We start from the raw sequence: 19,359 nt of genomic DNA, 5'->3' as shown, positions 1-19,359 counted from the left end.
AAATGTTTTTGCTTGATCAGAAAATAAGTTAATGAGTTTAGACATTTAAAAAGTTCATCTAAAAATTAGAATGTATGATAATGCGAATTTCGATGTCACAAATCGTAAAATTTAAAGTTTTGTTCAGATTTTTGATTTCGTTCATTTTTTTATCGCTTTTCAATTCTTGCAAAATAATTTGGCTAAAATAATATTGCAAAACAAATGTTTTTTTCCCCAAAGAAATAATGCAGTATTTTCAAGTTCCTTGAATATTAAATATTTCTACTTAATATGTGGCATCAGGCGTTTCAGAGAGTTCCTAAAGATTTAATATTTCGAATCTTTTAATTATGTGACAAGATATAGTACAAACCTAAGTATTACTCTTTAAAAAACTCATTTGGAATTAAGTTCATGTTCTAAAACGTTTAAATTATCGATGTAATGGTGGGTTTGCAGTGAGTACCAATGCATTAATTGCAAAAGCGCTCTTAACATGATTTTTAGAAATCTACGTTCCGCGCTTGCGCAGAAGACGCAATACGTCGAAACGTTGCCATGAGCACTTACTGTAAACCCACTCTAACCACGGTACTAAGTTTGTTTATTGTGCTGTGGATGTCAGTCGTTGCAAGAGAAGTTATATATAGGATTTTTTTTATCTGTTTTGTAATCATTGTCAAGTTGCTGGTGCTGCGTAATAAACCTAGAAAATAAAAAAAATATAAATAATAAATATGTTTAAAATTCCCGTGTTTAAAAAATTACTTGATTAAAATATTTCCTTGAAACAATATGTGATAAGATTTTTTCTCTCACTTGTAACAAGAATGAGTTTTATTATTGTAATAAATTATTAAAAAAATTGTTTTAATTTCGAATGATAAGGTTCAAAACCCAATTTTAAAATGTATCGATTAGTATTTTATTTCAAGTTTCATTATTCAGTAATGATTTAAATATTTTTTTACAAAGTATTTATTTTATTTGCCCATTTAATAACATGAAAATCGTTTTCTCTTCACAATTATAAAAGTGTGAACTAAAAGTTGTTATCGTTTTCACTTATGCAAATTTGTTTGCAAATATTTTCTATCCACTTTTAGTAGATAAAATCTTTTAAATTGTTTATCTTTTTCTAACATTGCTATTTAAAACAGTTTTTCCATTTGCTTTTTTTTTGTTTAAAATATTACTTTTTATTGATGAAGTCTATTGACAAATCTCAAATAGTGTTGTGAAATAAGCAAAACTAAAAGCAATTTTAAACAATAATTCCAGAAAACTAGAATTATTGCTTAATATTCTTTTTAAGAAATGTTTGTTTCGGAGAAAGCAATAATAACGGAAATTAAATTTTATATCTTTATTTCATTTTAAAAGCAAACGATTTTTGTTTCATTTAAAAGTAGAAGTAATATTTGATAAAATGATATTTGAAATAAATCGGGTTATTTTTAGCTTTAGACAATGAAGACATCTCTACGAATTATATTGTGCTTTATGTTTTTTTTTATTAGCTTGATATTTTAACTTTTTAAAATAAAATCATGAATAATATTTTTTTCCGTAATAGGGTTTGTTATCACATTTCCTCCCATTTTTCAAGTTTCTATTAAACAATAGTATGTAGATTTTACAAATGGTGGAATAATAAATTCATATTGATAAAATGAGATGCATTAATGTTGTGAAAAACTATATCTAGTTAAAAGTAGATAAAACATCTTAAACGCACTTCAAGAAAAGTAGAGAAAAACCATTTTATGAGTTGTAATATAATTGAACAGGAAACAAAAATCGTCTCTGTAAGTATATTATTTTAAATTAAGTAATTGAGAATATTTTTTAACCATCATAGTTTTGACATTTTATGCTCTCTATTAACAAATAATTTCTAGTTTATAAAATTAGAAAAATGTAATTTAAAAATTATATTGAACTAGATAAAAAAATTTAAGTAAGCCGTTGAAATTGTTCTCTTTCATTTATTTCTGAACATTGTTTTTGTCTAAGACTTCATAAAATTAAAGTGTTAAAAAAAGTGTTGGATGATAATAATTTAATCATTTTAAAAATTTCAATTTTTTTGGAAGCACATCACAGTTTTTATGTTGGTAATAAGTTGTTTCAATGCATTGAATTGCTATCTAATGATAGTTCTGGTACTTATCTTGTTTGTCAAGTATTTCTCTGGAAGCAAATAATAAGAATAGCTTGGTGTAAAAATTTTGCCATAAGAAAAAATGAGATTTATTGCTGTATTGCACTAGATCTTTCAGTTATGTTCCGAAATATTTGCAGATTGCAAATTACTGCTAAAATTTAGTTAACATTTTCTTAATTAAAATTTCAGAAAAGCTATTTTTAAGCAAAATTTCAAATCGAATCGAATTGAATTAAAAATCTATGTTTTCATGTGCACCAAATTGAAATAATAGTTAATGAAAGATTAATTGATACTTAACGAAAAATAAATGTTCAAAATTAATTTATGTTAAATTTAAAATATAATTTTTGCTAACCTTTAAGGCTATTTTTACATTGTTAACCGAAAGTTATTTTATTGTCAAAAACGACCTTTTTCTAAGGTAGTTTTGTGGTCTCGTGCTCTATTGTGAAAATGAGTGCCTAGATATTCTAGTTTTGTTATATAAATGCAGATTCCACAATACAGAGGTATAGTTTTCCACTTTCTTTTCCCTGTTATACTTAGACATTGTTACTTATAAAGTATAATGATGATCAGTTTTAGCGCAGCATTACCACTTTTGGCTGTATTCATCAATCAATATATAGTAAAAACGTTGCTTTAAAACTTATTTCTGTTTTTATTAAGTTCAACATTGTATCTAAGATAATAAAAGAAAACTTTTTGGCATCTATATGGTAAGAACAACTTCTTTCGGTTCTCAATCAATCAACCAATAAGTTTGCTTCTCTACTCATTAAATCAATCAACGAATCAATGATAAAAATTTATTTCGGTACCCTACACTTGAACTTAAATTTTGTAATCGCATTAAAGGGAAGCCTACAGCCACCAATAAATTTGGAAAGCGTTTAAAAGTATTCAAATTTAAGAGAAGAAAAAAAAAAGGCAAAAATCTATAAGGAAAGGGAGTATAAATTATGATTCGTCTGATAGACAAAAAATTTTTCTCTCTCTATAATTTATGAAGATAAATTTATTTTATGTTTCCGAAATACATATTTCAGTTAATTATGAAGCGTAAATTCATTAAATCCAATTTTAAGGTAGAAATATCAAAAATAAAAAAGTAACATGTCGAAATCGAAGTGTTACATCTTCTATAACCTTGGTTTTGTAAAATTCCATTATGATATGTACTGAAGAATCATCTATGCATACTCAAATCGGCAAAAGCTTAATTTATGACTGCAAGTCAGAGGGAAAAATTGAAACTGGAAATTGATAGTATGAGCGCTAGCTCGAAGGTTATTCCAATTATTATTAGGTGATTCATGAAATTTTTTTTTATTAGAGTTATATAATTCTAATCTTCTCTTTTATGATGCCTGACACACAGTTGTTTTCTTGATTTATTATATTAAATATTCTTCATACCTTTTTGAAATTTGAAAATCCCATACCTAAAATTTTGAAATTGGCTGCAAAATAATTTAATCAACTGATTAAATTATGATGTGGAGTAAAAAAAATATAGAATGATGCATTTTTAATGCCAATCTGAGAAAACTATTTGGAAGTAAATAATTACAGGATGTAAATAATTGAATATAAAAAGCAAGCAAATACAACTGAATCAAAATTAAACATAAACGAAAGGAAGCCTTTAGTTTTTAAACAATTACAATAATTGTTTTTTTTTAGAATTTAAAATTTCTATTTTTGAAAGTTTAATAAATTTATATTTCCTTGAATTATTCCAAGAAAATTTTTTAGTTTTGTTAAAAGTTTTTGATCTATTTAAATATACCTTTTTTAATGCTAAAATATTTCAAAAATTGAAAAATATTTTTTAATAGTTATATTTTTTATTCAAATGTATTAATTTAGACTGAGCTTTCTGCAATTACGAAAAGTAAAATTCTTTTTTATACAAAAGTAAGGCACTTTTTTTCTATGCTTATTATAATTTATTAATCCATTTACTAAATCGATTAACTATATAAAAAATGAAAATAATGATCTAAAATATTCCTAAAATAAATTGTTCATTATTTAACGGCTAAAAATATTTTTTTATTTGTGTTGTGTTAATACTTATTATTAGATATTTGTTTTGAATAACATTACAATTAGTTGTAAATTAAGAGTTTTGATGCTGAAATTTTAGTTTTTAATTATTTCATCGATTTGACAAATTCAATAAAATATATATTTCACATTTTATTAAAAGTAATATTGTTGATTAATATTTTAAATTTGTCAAAAATCGTTTTTATAATCAGTTAAAGTCAGTCAATTGAACAATGACGTCAGTAACAGGTTTTTTGATCAAAAGTGAAATAAAAATAATTTATATGTGCTACTACTTAAAGAAGTTCTAAAAAATTTATAAAAATATAGTCAATTTTGGAAATTAGAATTTAAAAAAATCTACCATTTCATGTATTTTTTTTAAAATTTCGAAAAAATAATAAAAATGGCGGAAGTGCAGAAAAAGTTAAACTTGTGTTTAACTATGTATGTTATATTAATTCTATTTTGTATGATAGCTGTTAAATGCATTCTTTTATGCTTTGCTAATTAAAGACTAATAAGATTTGAAATTCGGTATACATTGGAAAAACAATTGTCTTAATTCCTTAGCTGAATTACTAATTATTTTGTCGGTAATTATAATTTAGCTTTATCTACCATTAATTACGTTAATGGCTATTAATATTAGTCAGTTAATTTCAAGTCCTATAGGGTTTATAACATGCTTAGCGAAAGAGTTATTAACTGAAAACGAGCAGTGAAAATGTCAGAATAAATACCGTAAGTAGAACATACAAGTAATTTACTGCTCCATTAAATTTATTTATCAATAATTAAAGTTTATGCACACTTATGATAATTTGTGAAATTAAACAATGTATAAGATGTAATTAAGGTTTGCCTGTGAAGGAAATAACTTTAAGTTTAATTAAAAAAATTAAATGATCCTTATAGATTTTTTAAATTTTATAGCTGTTAACTATATTTATAAAACAGGGGATTTTTTTAAAGAAATTCTTATCGCGTATTATTTACCTAAAAAAATAATTCTGAGAAGATTTCAAGGCATTTATATTTTTCAATAAATGAACTAATATGCATCTTTTAGATGAAATTACCTTCAGAAATCAAATTTACAGCTGGGTGCAATTATTGCACAAACATTGCACAAAACTTACATCGTATTCAAAAGATAATTTTGTGCATTTTATCCTCATTAAATATGCAGAAAATACAATTTATTTTAAATTGAGTAGAAATTTTTAAATAAGCTGACTGTTAAAATTTCCCTAGATCATGCTTTTTTATATCAAGTATTAAATTGCATGCAACTGGAATATTTTAGAAACGTCTATTTCAAATTATTTATTAAAAATTTATCATAAATATAACTTATCCCTGTTTTTTAGTTTGTGTTCTAACCAAAAAACCTAACTATAACCCATTTCAGCCCATTGGTTCCAAACAATGAGAACGGAATAAATCGCTTTCAGCAATTCGCTGCAGGTACCCTGAATTTTTAAATCCATGGCTTCTCGGGCGACCTAGCATGTGGTAGGTTTAGATGGATGCCTACTATGGATTGGCCTAAGGTTCGATTTCTCGTGACAAAGATTAGGTATCTGATCGGACAGCACTTTTTTCAGTCGTGTGATAGTAGTGGTTTGGATTTCCCATGTGTTCAGCAGCTTCGGAGCAAGAAAAGTTTATACATAGTACGGAAGACGGTTGATTATTACCACCATATGCTCTTGGATTTACATCAGGTCCATATTGTGGTAGTGTAGTATACGCATGTACCAGCATCTGGATCATCATAATAGGGGAATTCCAAATCCTTTCCAAAAGTCAAGTGTAGCTCTAAAGTGAGATTAACAAGCAAATCTAACAGAGGTTTCTCGAACCGAGTTGTTCTGGTGTATCTACTTCATATCTTGTACTTACTTTCTGTCTTCCAATCCATTTAGCTTTATCAAATCACTATACGTTTTTTGTTAAACGTAATGTTTTGAATAGTTTTTGATATTTTGAGTAGGTACTATCTTGCGCTTGGAGCATCATACCCGTATTCGAATCTTTGGATTGTGCGTCATTTAACATTCAATGCAACTGCGAATTTTTCTATTTTGAGTTATATTTTCTGGAATTTTTCGTGTCCGGAAGATTTTGCTTATCAATTAGTCACACATTTATATGAGTACGATTCATTAATCAGACTTAATTACGAATTAGGTAACACAATTCTTTGTTAAACAATCGAAAAAAGATTTGCATAACCCTGAAAGATCTACATACTACTTGAACAGGACAGGCTAGTTGATAAAAAATATGCTATAACATTTAACCACTAGACTTTCTTCCTTCAAAAGTATTATACGAAGCATTTTCTTTCAAAAATCAATAATTTATTTTCATTTAATTTATTTAAAGGGCCGTCAGTATTTCCAATCATTACTTAATATTGGATTCTGTTAAGTTTATATATGTATTGATTTTGATTAGGAAAAAATATTAAAAGCGTTAATAATCTATTTCATTATATTATTATTTAGTGTGAGTATGAGGGATGAAAAATCGTGCTATACTTTTATGCAGATTATGGGCATATTGAGTTTGGAAAAAATGGTTCATGCATTGATGTATGTTTGATCGTTTGTTATTTATTTTTAAGTATGCGTAGCCCATATCTGTAGCATTAGTTAGTAAACTTTGTGTTTTCCTTCTGCGTCTGATGCAAATGTGGGAAAGTTTCCTTTATAAATGTTAATTTTTCTTTATACTCTACTCAAAAAGCTCTCTTGTTTTCTGTATTAGTCTAAAAACTGCAATGATTCGAAAATGACCATTATTGCCTCAATTCTACTATTCCTTAAGGATTTTCATTGATAGCTTTAAAGTAAATTAAATAATTAAAAATCAAATTCTGGAAATGGGTGTGTATAAGAATTATTATAAATGTGCAAAAACAATTGCTAATTTTTTTGTTTGTTTTGTTGTATGGAAATTTTTCACTCTTCATTATTATACACATATTTCATTTCAACTTTATTTCTAAGATTATGATCGATAACTCTTCTTTTTCTGTATAAATCCAGTTCTTTTCATCTGGTCAAGGTAGGGTCTTCGAACTCTCAGGTCCAGCTTTCGCAACCATGGATTACCCGATGCCACAACGAGCCAAACAGCTATTTAATCAACTGAAGAGCCAAATGGCCTTCTTCATCAAAATTGTCCATTGCAAACTACCTGAAATCGCGATGAAGAGTTTAACTAAAAGGTTCGACAAGGCTAGACTGTCGTCAGGGGTCATTTAACGCCGAGTATAGGCTTCTGGAGCCCTTGACCCTATTTCCCTAATACTGCTCACGCACGCCTATTCGGAAGTGGGCCACTGCCGACCACGTGATTTCGAATCTTGCATTCCCCCTTTTTTCAATTTTTTTTCTTTTTGTTTTCTTTTCAATTTCTTGACTTCACTTTCACCTGTTGACGTTTCTTGTAGCAGACCACTTTCCATGCCCCGGTGAGCACAGTTTGGTTGTTGAGTCTCTCGCTAAGAGAAGTGGTTAATAGATCTTTGCACGCCGCTTGAAGTTTGGGGGATTCCCTTAAAAGATATTATCCATCTCTTATCATATAGGATTTCTTTTTCTCAAAAAAAAGGTATGTGTAAATTATTTTAAAATTTGGTTAAGATTTTGTTAGTGAGAGAATTGTCAGCTTTTCTATTTTGTGATATTTAAAACTGTTGAATTTTATGATTTCCATTTCTTTTTTTATCGATTAATATTTTAAAAGTTAGTAAACTTTACATTTATAGAATTAATAATAATTTTTTTTTAATATTTTAATGAACGTATTACCTATAATATTGCAGTACTACGATTTCCGGTTCTAAATTTGATTTTTATCAAAGCTATACAATTGTAAAATAATTTTTTTTTTAAATTCATCTATTTCCTTATAATTTTTTTTCCCTATAGATTGGCAAGTGATATAACTAATATCGTATTCTTTCCTTTTTATTTTTTATTCTTAATAAATAATTTGCATAATTCTCTAAAATAGTAGTTTATTAATTTTTTAAATATTTTAGTGGACGAAACACCTGTAATATTGCAGTATTAGGATTTCAGGTTTTAAATTGGAGTTTTTGTATCAAAGTTAATCAAATATAAAATATTATTTTTTTAACCCATCTATTTATACATAAGGGTTTTTCAAGAAACGACAGATGATGTTTCTATAATCGCTTCTAAAAATAGGTTTTTTTTCCTTTCCTTTTAAATTTATTTTTGATTCTTAGTTGATAATTTATTTTTTATTCGTCTTTTGAATTTTCTCTCTTTATGTAATTAAAAAGTTAATATTGATCTACTTTAAAATTGTTAAACCACTCATATAATTTTCCACTGCTTTTGATATTTGTTCAGCTTTATAAAGATAACTCTAAAATTTTTATACCCTGATATAGTACTAGGATTTAACTTAATATAAAGAAAGTTGTTTAAAGAAGTATTTAAGTTTCTTCAAATGAAAAAAAAATGGTATAAATAAAAACATGTTTTGTTTTTGTACCGAATGAATTATATGTTCATTATTTTCATGATATCAAGATTTTAACATACCTACATATGTTTAGAATTAAGAAAAAAAGGTTAAATTTGACAATGACTTTTTTTAATTTCTTACTACATATATATTTTTGTGAAGTACGAAAAAGCTGTACTTTTTCAATCTTTTGTAAAAATATGGTCAGTTCATAATAATCTTTAAGCATAGTAGTCACGATAAAAATGAAAACAGAGCATTCAAAAAATAACATACTTTGTAATATTAATTGTTAAAACCAACCGCGTGGGTCATCTTTGAACTCTGTTAAAAAACCTGCTAATTGTTTTAATGTTATTCGATGTTTAAAACTTGTTGTTTTGAAATAAGTCTTCAAGTTGTATCAAAAAGGTATACAATAGGCTAAATATGTTTCAAAGAAACAAGTCTGTATTTATAAAAATAGCACATTGAACAGTATATTAACTTGTTATAATTTATAGTTTTTAATTTATTCTTGTTTAAACTAGTTAAAATGTAACTAAATATGGTATATTTAATATGGTAATAGCAAAGTTTATAATAACCATCAGTAAAAATGTGCATTAATTCGGCTTTTTTACAGCGTACACATGTCCCATATGAATTTATTCAGAAACCAGAAAAAAATTTATTTTAACGGATGTAAAAAATTAAATAAAAGTTGCCTGTTTGCAAAAAACACTAACCATGCCAACTATTCGAAGGACTAAGAATATTTAAATTTTGAAAGTTAATTTTTGCTAAGCAATTTTATGATTCCTTATCAAGGAAGAAGTAAAATCATTAAGATATAATAGAAAACAACTTAAGAAAAATTCTTTTTCAAGTTATTTCAAAAACATTTGAAATTTTAACATACCATTTAGTTAACATTGCGAGTTACTTTGGTTTTTTATATAAGAAGTTAGGTTTTTGTCTAGAAATTTATAAGCTGGAAAAAGAAGCTTAGTTAAAAAACCGTTTTGTCACCCGTTCTGATTGTTCATTCTACATCTCTAAGAGATATATAATCCATAATGTATATCTACATTCTATAAGAGAGATATAATCTATCTGTATATAATTAAATTTAAAATTAAAAAATGTAAACATTTTAAAACGTGGCAAATTTGAGTTGACCATCGAAAAGTTGTCAATCATAAATATTTTCAGCTATTTTTCAATCATTTGTACATGCTTTGCTGCCGATAAAAAGGATTTCATAGTTTACGTTTTTACCCTCTACACAAAACAATAATGCTAACACATAAATTTTTTTTCGTATCATCCTATTGGTTATAGGTTTAAAATATTAAAGAAAAATATGAAATAGGTTTTCTGTACAGGAAATGTAGATTTTTGCTGACCAAAAACAACTGACCAAGGAACCTGCTAACATAAATTATGGGTGATTTTTTATAAAATAGAATTGAAATATTATTAATATCCCAAGTTTATTTTAGGAATTATGCTTTAAGATTAATTTTTTAGTTAAGTTTTTTAAATTTATTTTTCTTCTGCATTTTCTTTTTATCTTCAATTATAGATTGAGTACCATCATCAAGGGATGTGTTTTTACTCATTTTTTTAAAATGGCTTCTATAAGCAAAACAAACTTTTGGTTGTTCAAACATATTTCAAAAAATCTAAGAAAATTTTATTATTAAATATTTCCTATGTTTGACTCTTTTATTTTATAATTCTTCATTCTTTGCTATTCTATTTACTATTCTATCATTCTCATTCATTTTAATATTAAACTTACAAATACTACACAGTTAAACAAAAGTAACTACTCAGTTCCGTAAGAGTAATGCATTTTTAGTAAGATAGGGTAAAAACAATTTTTAAATTAGAGTTGCTAAAAATCCATAAATCTTGAGCTTTTAGTAGCTATTACTGTTTATTTAGAAAAACAAGAACAAAGCGGTTTTCATCTGAGATGACCGAACTTTCTAACAACAGCCTTCACTGTAACCATGTTACTAAACATGTACTGTAACGTTTTAAAGTACTCTTAAAGAATTGTAAACTTCAACCTGTTTAAGTTAATCGTCTGCCCATAACAGTTAGAAACATAAGTAAATGTAAGTAAGCCGTTTGTTTCTTGATGGTAGAATTAAACTTTAAAAATACCTCTCCAATAAAAGTTCGAATAGAACAAAAACTTAAAGTATTCTAACTACAAATTTAGCTTACAAGTTGCATTTTGACTAATAAGAACAAAGAACAATGGAACTCTCAGACTGTCATTACTAGTTACGAAAATACGATAAATGTAATTAATAGATAAAATGCAGAAAAGAAAGCCATAAATTTTGAAAATTGTAAATTGCATTTTTCACCGCACACCTGAAAATTTCCTATTAACCTCCAGTAATTACTGTCTGCTTTGCAAAATCTGCTAGACTAATCATATACACCAAAAACTTTTTTTTTTCTTTCCGCGGCTTTTATCCAGTTTCACGAGATATGATTGATAAAAATCAATTCAAGGACAAAGCTTTCACGACATTTGTTTTTTAATCAGATATGCCGTTATGTGGAAGAAACCTATCAATTATTCTAATGAAAGACAGTTTTGTTTGAAGAACAAATAACCTGTGATTTAAAACTCTGATTTCTATCTTACCTGACCAAAAATAACTGTTATTATAACTGAAAAATAATTTTTCATTTTCAGTAGTTAATAATTCTCAGGAAAAGGTTAATAAGGTGTCCTACAAGCAAACATATAGCTTAAAGAGTACCTTATGAATCATATATTTTCGCATTCGACTTAACATTAGAAATTTGACTAGTGTTTTATTTCTTTTATTTTTCTGCAAAGAAAAATTTTTTTCGATTTTTTAAAACTAAGAATCATTGTGCTTGGTGATTATTTAATTGTTTGATGCCCTTTTGTATACTCTAACTTAATTTTAATTCCCACAAGAGGCAAACGCAATTCCGAGTAAAGGAACAAACTTTGCCCGGGCATGCTATTTGGGGAGTAAGGTGTGGAAGCAGAACCAGTGATTATAATCATATTTATGAAATGTTTATTTTACGCAGTGAAAAATTGACGCAATCTTATTAAATTGTTCAACCCTTTTTTAGGCTTAGAAATTTTATAAATGTGGCATTATTTTCTTTGAAATATGTTTAAATTACAATCATTAAGACATAAAAAAATCTTTTGCACCTGAAAAATATTTTATTTGCGAAAAAAATGGTGCTTAATGCTAAGGGGCACCATTGGACAAATCAATGTACAAAACATTTAGTTGAACGCTAGTTTTTTAAGAAATTTGTTTTATTTTGATTACACGACTTGCAACTTTAATCCACCATAAAACATATGACTAATCTCAAATGGAATAATTATAAATTTTCATAAATTTTAAATGTCAATAACCGTTTTAAGTACACTGAAATAGTTAAAAAAATTTCTCAACAGAAAGTGTTTATTCTAATTGCAATACTAATATTTTATGGATGTCCATAGATTCCTTGACAAAAACCGAAAAATAAAATTAGTGAAAAATATACAGTGTTTAGGAAAAAATGTCAGAAAGGAGCAGAAAAGTATGTTCATGGACTTAGGGTCAAAAATGGGTTGATAAAATAATAGGATGTATTACAATTTTGTACTTTTTTTCAGTAATATGTCTTGCTATGAACCGGTATTTCAGAAATTTTTTGACCATTTTTTGGTCCCAGTTCGGATCTGGAGACAAATTCTTGACTTAGCGAACAGCAACACTATCGCATAATATGCAAGTTGATCGTCTTCATAAAACTAAAAAACTGGTAGTACAATTTCTATACGAATATTTTTCAAAACTTACCACCTTACCTTTCCAATTTAATATTCTGAGAGCAAAAATCCCTCGTAGAAATACTGTGGCAGAATTTTATTTAAATTAGTGAAGAGGTTTATTTTCGAATGTTCTTTTAGAAATTTTGCTATAAGTTTTGTAGTCTTCTGAGAACGCTAATCGTATTAATATATGGCGGTATAAGACACTTTGTTATTGTAAAACACTAATTAAATATTATCAGTATCCATTTGTTCTTTTCGAAATAAAAATTTAAAAATTAGAATGTTAGCGCATGTTTTGTTTACTATAATGCTGCAATAGAAGAAAATTTGCGAACCCTATGTCTGATTTTAAGAAAAGCTACTCTTAATTACGTGAAAACCAAATTTAGAATGAAGTAAACAAATTACTATAAGGTATTGAAAAGGTAATTTTCCTAATTTATTTATTTTGTGTAATTAAAGTTTTACGTGTGAAAAGTAGGGAATAAAACTTTCCCTTTATTTTTTGTAAATTAACTACTTGAGATTCATTTGAGATGCATTTGTTTGGCACATTTGTAAGATTTGAGTATTCTTTCATCTGATTTCTTGTATGGAACTTTAAAAATTGAATTTCTCTAATTATTTTTAAAATCCCAATTTTGAACTTGAACTTAACTAAACTTTTAAGTTAAAGACATATGCTGTGCATTTGTATTATGAAAGAAATTCTTAAAACATGTAAGAACGAGAAATAATTTTAATATTTAAATTAATTTTTATGATGAATAAAGATAACTATTGTAAATGCCTATATTATACCGTAACTAAAAAAATGGAATTTCCTAGAATATCTAAATGGGTTAAAATAGAAATATTCCATTTTTATTTTCCAGCGAATAATTAATTAAAAAATTCTATCTTTAGTGCAAAAAAAAAAAGAAAAAAAAGGATTACGTTTACTGCTATCAGAAATGGTTTTTAGATTTTTAGTATTAAATTTGTAATAAAAATGATTAATAATAAATTTTTTATCATGGCAGTATAAATTTAAATTTCGAAGATTTAACATTTAAAAAAAAAAATTACAAAAATTGAATGATAAGCATACTAAATTTTTCATTCAATTTGTATCAATCATAATAAAAACTGAAGATTAGGAACAGAGGTGATTGGTAATTATAAGTTTTTTCCATAAAAAATTAAACAGACTCTGAGAAGCCATCGCAATGAGCACAGGCAATTTGGTTTTAGCTCGTTGTTGTCCCGAGCCTTTAGGAGATGGGATCTTGTGTGAATGGGTAGATTACTGAGGAGTACTAATACTACTGAGTCTGTAGTATTTAAGATTTAATTGCCTGGAACATAAACATTAAAACGCATAGAAATTTCAGATGGCTGTAAAAGTTAAAAAGAAATATGTTTGCGAAGTGTCTCAAAAGTGTGGTGACAATTTTTTAGGCAACATGCGTAAGGATTGAGGGTTGCAATAGCAACCCATGATTGGAAACCAAGGTGGTCCTCAAGCTCACCAGATTTATTCACCTCGATTTTTCTCTGCTTGAAGCTCTCAAAGCTATCGCATACTATGAAAGTCGTAGTAAGACTAATCTGAGTTGCTTCTGAGATGCGATCAAAGAAACTCTCGATGTGTTTAAACGTGGGTGGTAATCAATGCTACGTCTGACTCTCCTGTATGCATCACACTTCATGATGAATACTTCGAGCATGTGTTGTAACATTATGAATAGTACTAACCTAGTACGCCATTTGAGCTTATGATCTGAAATACTTCCCTTTAAACGCTCTCGTGCGTGTCCTATCAGATGTTCGTCTCGTGCAACCACTTTTCCTAACGTCTCCGTTTAGAAATTGCTGTGCAATTCGTATTTTTTGCATGTCCTACACCCCCCAAAATAATTTGCCGAGACTTTTTTGAGACATCCAGTATTCTCCTGCACTTTCACTTAAAGTTACCTAGTGCTGCTGTTAGCTTTATTTTTTAATTAGAATTGTTGAGAACGTAAAACAATAAGTTAAAAACCTACATGAAATAAGATTGAGACAAATAAAGCATGATATAATCTCAATTCCATATTACAACATATCATATACGTAATTACCCACGCCTTATTAAAGTATTTAAGCTAAATTTTCTATATAATACAGAAATTGTCGACTTGCTTCGCTTTGGAATGGTTGTGGAAAGTTATTTCTGACAAGTTTTTTTTCTTTTGATAAATGCCTGCACAGAGTCCAACAGATAAAAGTAAAACTAGTAGACGTTTTAGTAAAATTCATCCCTGATTGGAGTTTTAATTAATATAGATCAGTTAAAGACAACGGACAAAGAGAATGATGAAACTGGATGTTTACAAAACAAAGTATTTAAGAAGTGAGAAAACGTGTTATAAGATGTAATTAAACCTTTTTATGAGTACAATAGTAATTGTAGTAGCTATTCTTTTTAAACTTTGTAAATTATTTTAATCTTGACTTGATTTAATATGAGGGTTTTGAGATAACAAATAAAGTTAAGCAAGCAGTAAATAATTAAAAAGTAAACTTTAAATGATATTAAAAGGATAATAAGTAAAAATATTAGATTGTCATGCTAAGATGCTTGAAAAGTTTCATAAAAAATCATTAGTTATCACTATGCAGCAATTTATAATGATTTTTAATTAAATATAAATACTATATCTCAATACGTTTAACAATTTGATTAATTTAAAGCTTTTTAAAATGCTTTTATTGCAGTTACATTTTTTTAAAAAAGAATCAATAAGAAATTACAAAAGTCAGTATTTTCGATACATTGGTTTGAAAAATATTGTACCCTGAGATGTAAAAAATACAACCGAATTTAATTTTTCTTTATTGTTTGTAAGAAATAAACTATTTATCTGAGCATTTGTTCTTTTATTATCCAAATATTCAGATAGAAATAATTATTTTGTTTCCACCCTAATTGAAAGATTTTTCTTAAATTTGAAATATTAGCGAAATATGCCCTGAATGAAGAGCTGAGAATTGTAAAAATTTAAACTTTGATTCACCCTTATTCTAGATAAAAATATTTTAGTATAATTTTTGTTATTTATTTTTAAACGAATGCATTCTTAATTCTATTAGATATTCATTTTCATATTAGATATTCTTAATGAAGTATGAACAGTTAGAATAATGTAATAATAATATAACAAATTAAGAATACATAATGTAAGAATTATATTATGTATTCTTAATAATAATGTATGGTTTAATTTTATTATTTCTTATTTATACATTATAATTTGTTCTTTTCTTCCTTATCATTTCTCAATTTTATCTTTTCCCAATTTTGTCTTTTGATTTTTATCGGTTCATTGCAAATCTACACAAAATTTTATTTAAAAATAGGAATAATAGGTAAAGAAAACAATTTTCTAAAAATAATTTAAAAATTTCCTTTTATTTATAAAATTTTATACCTAAATTTTGATTTCCAATAAAAATGTTTTTAATCATGTAACGAAATTCATATTAAAATATTTTTAAATGATTAATAGATATTTTTGTATTTAGTGAAAATTTGCGACATTTTATAATAGATTTTGTGCTAAAAACAACTAAAAGTTGCATTTCATTGATGAATCATTCATAGAAAGTATTTTATAAATTACTGTTTTTGCCTCACTGTTTATCATAAATTGTTTATGTAATCAACTTGAATAATTTAAAATAATCTTAAAATTATTTTTGATATTTTTCTACATTTCAAAAACTACTTATTTATATTTGTCATGTCATTTACAAATAAAAACGCTAACATTTCAAAATTTACTTGATTATCATTGCCATTATCTTGGGAAAACAAAAAATAAAGTAATATCAATTAACTAATCATAGAAACTGGAATCTGCTGTTGCCTAACATTTAAAATATCCACTGCGATATTCAATTTGGGAAGAGTTCGGCATTAAAATTATTTTTTTAAAACTTCAAAAAGAAAGTTATAAAAACTGACATAGAAATGATTAAAAGAAAATATAAAAAATGTACCCATTTATCTTGTATTATTTCATTGCATACAAAGATTTCTGTTATTTAGATGTTTTCTTAAATAGAAATCTTACGTTATAATTTTACTTAATTGTAAGCATGCTGAAATTCCTTTTTGATAAAGACTGTCATCTATATTCATCCTATCTTCATAAAATATTCTCTTTTGACCTATTAAATATAATTTCAGTTAATGATGTATTTAGTAAACATACATTAAAACAAGACATACTCTTCATCATTTGGTCAAAGATAATGTCGTCAGACACTCAACTAAAAGTTTCATTTCTATTAATGAATCACTAATCGAAACTATTTCACAAATCATTGTTTTATAGATTTTGTTTGTGCAATCTATTCAATTAATTTAAAATAAACTGATTATTAAGATTATCTTTCATATTCTACTATAATTTACAAACTCGTCATATCATTTACAAATAAAGCATTAATGTTGTAAAATTTACCTGTCTATCTTTACCACTATCCTGAGGAGAAAAGAAATAAAGCAATATCAATTAACAGATCATAGAAACTAGAAGTCGCTGTTACCAAACATTTGAAATATCCATTGCGATATTCAATTTGGGAAGAGTTTGGCATTAAAATTATTTTTTTTGCAACTTCGAAAAGAAAGTTATGAACGCTGATATAGAAATGGTAAAAATAAAACAAAAAAAATGTACCCATTTATCTTGCATTATTTTATTTCATACAAAGATTTCTCTTATTTAGATGTTCTCTTAAATAGCAATCTTACCTTATAATTTTACTTAATTGCATCTATGTTGAAATTCTTTCACGATAAAAACTACCATCTATATTCATACTATCTTCATAAAATATTCCCGTTTGACCTATTAAATCTACTCTCAGTTAATGATGTATTTAGTAAACATACATCAAAACAAGACATACCCTTCAGCATTTGGTCAAAGATAATGAAATACTTCTCCAGATACTCATTAATTGAATCATTTAATGTCACAATACTTCTAATAATGGCTTATATACTAAATTCACCTTCTTTTGACACAGTCTTTTACTTTCACTTTTAGGAGGATGACCCCATATGTTTGGTACTGAAATCGGTCCTTCAAGAAAGTGCCGAACAAGGAAGTTGTTTTGTGTTAAGACTCACTCACCTTTGAGAAAGTGAGGCTGATAATCAATCAGCATGCTCAAAGGTTGGTTTGACGCCTTCAGGGTGGACGGTGGTCCTACTTTGTATTCCAACCCGAACAGAACTCCTGTCGTCGAAGATATACGGAATATTCTCATCTATGTCACGTTTTCGACGCTCTTCATTGCTTTTCTGCTCATCTTTCCCGGTATACGGAAAGAGGTGGGTCTACCTTTCTTTTTATATGTTACATTTTTTAAAGTTTTTTTACGTCAATAGTGTCTGGAAAAAATTGCAAAAGTTTTTACTTCGCTTAACTTTAAGTCATTTAAGCAAGACAAAAATTAAATAAATATGATTTGTTGAGCCTTACTTCTATACCTCAAATCTGATTCTGATCATAGTTATAATTTTATTTCTGTCACTACTAATAAAATATTTGAACAAAAAGGTCTGTTCTAACCATTTAACTTCCTTGGCTAGATTCCATCTCAACACTATATTCAGAAATTCGCATTTCTCTTATGGAATTGGCATTTTTAATGAAAGACAAAATGAAAAATGAACTGTCCTTTCAATAGTACAAAGGATTGTGAAAGAAATTTTACCAGAGGTAACATTTAAAATATCTAAATTGTGACTACTCATGGATATCGAAAAATTATGCGTATTCAGAGAAATATTACATATATGCAGAGATATTCTTAACATTTTACGGCAAAATTTATGTGAATATGGAATAATAATCTTAATAAAGAAGGCAAAAACATTGATTTGAAAAGGAATGTAGTTCTAAAATTTAAACCAATTTCGAAAAAATGACGGATTCTAAAGGTGGTAAAATGTAAGTTTAAAGTTTAATTTGACTGAGTTGATGAGAGAAGTGTTCAGAATAATTTATTGAAAGTCCCAATTCATTGGAAGTAATAGCTTTGAAAGGAGAGGGTTTAAATTTCTTTTTTTTTAAAAATAAATATCAAATATATGATTCCCAGCGAAATGTTTGAAATAAAACACGTAATGGTCTTACAAAAACATTACATACGTTTTTTTCTGTTAGATTAACAGTTAAGTAAATAAAGAACGGTGAAAGCGAGACGTAGAAATTAAAAAGTTTCTTTTTACAGTTCTCTTTTTTTTCTTTTTTCTTCAATTACCAAAAGTATCTTTTTTTAAATTACCAAAAAAACTATAGATTTTAGCGAAAAAGTTTGGTAGACAAAATACATAATTTCCTTCTCAGAACTAAACTAATAGTTTAGTACTTAACAAATAAGGAACATCCTTTTCCATTCAGAAATATAACTACTTTAACATCATATTTCCTTAATATGAAATTAACTACTTAACAAAGTGGAGAAAAATGTAATTGATTAGTTACAAAATATTTTGTAATCAAACTTTTGAAAATAATTCGTTTAATTTATAATTAAAATAAAAAGCAAACATTATTACTTTATATCAGAAACCCTTGTTATTGATCTAAAAATACAACCAGTCATAATAATTAGATAATTGTTAATTACTATTACTATTAGATAATTACTTGTATTCAGTTTGAGTACAGAGACAGAGAGAGAGAAGGGTGGCAAAAGGGGTAACAGCCTCATGCATCCAGTCGAAGGGGGTCTCCAATTAACGATTTAGCACATTTAAACTTAAAAT

General features: G+C 26.7%; 1 protein-coding gene across 9 annotated transcripts in view; it reads left to right on the top strand.

The window, feature by feature from the left end:
- Window positions 1-19,359, top strand: part of LOC107445688 (dual oxidase maturation factor 1) — a 153,288-nt gene that overhangs the window by 6,113 nt on the left and 127,816 nt on the right. For 5 of the 9 annotated variants that reach the window (XM_071178768.1, XM_071178765.1, XM_071178761.1 and 2 more), the window contains exon 2: window positions 17,630-17,916. In XM_071178768.1, the coding sequence (XP_071034869.1) occupies window positions 17,749-17,916 (168 nt within the window). In that variant the 5' untranslated portion in view covers window positions 17,630-17,748. Of the gene's footprint in view, window positions 1-7,673; window positions 7,835-17,629; window positions 17,917-19,359 lie in introns of those variants that run through there. The other 4 variants (XM_071178762.1, XM_071178767.1, XM_071178769.1 and 1 more) reach the window with 2 other exon arrangements.

This window comes from Parasteatoda tepidariorum, chromosome 3, assembly GCF_043381705.1.
Source record: "Parasteatoda tepidariorum isolate YZ-2023 chromosome 3, CAS_Ptep_4.0, whole genome shotgun sequence".
NCBI lineage: Eukaryota > Metazoa > Arthropoda > Arachnida > Araneae > Theridiidae > Parasteatoda > Parasteatoda tepidariorum.
The sequence above is the reverse complement of the archived record's forward strand: the minus strand, read 5'-3'. Positions and strand labels throughout refer to the sequence as shown.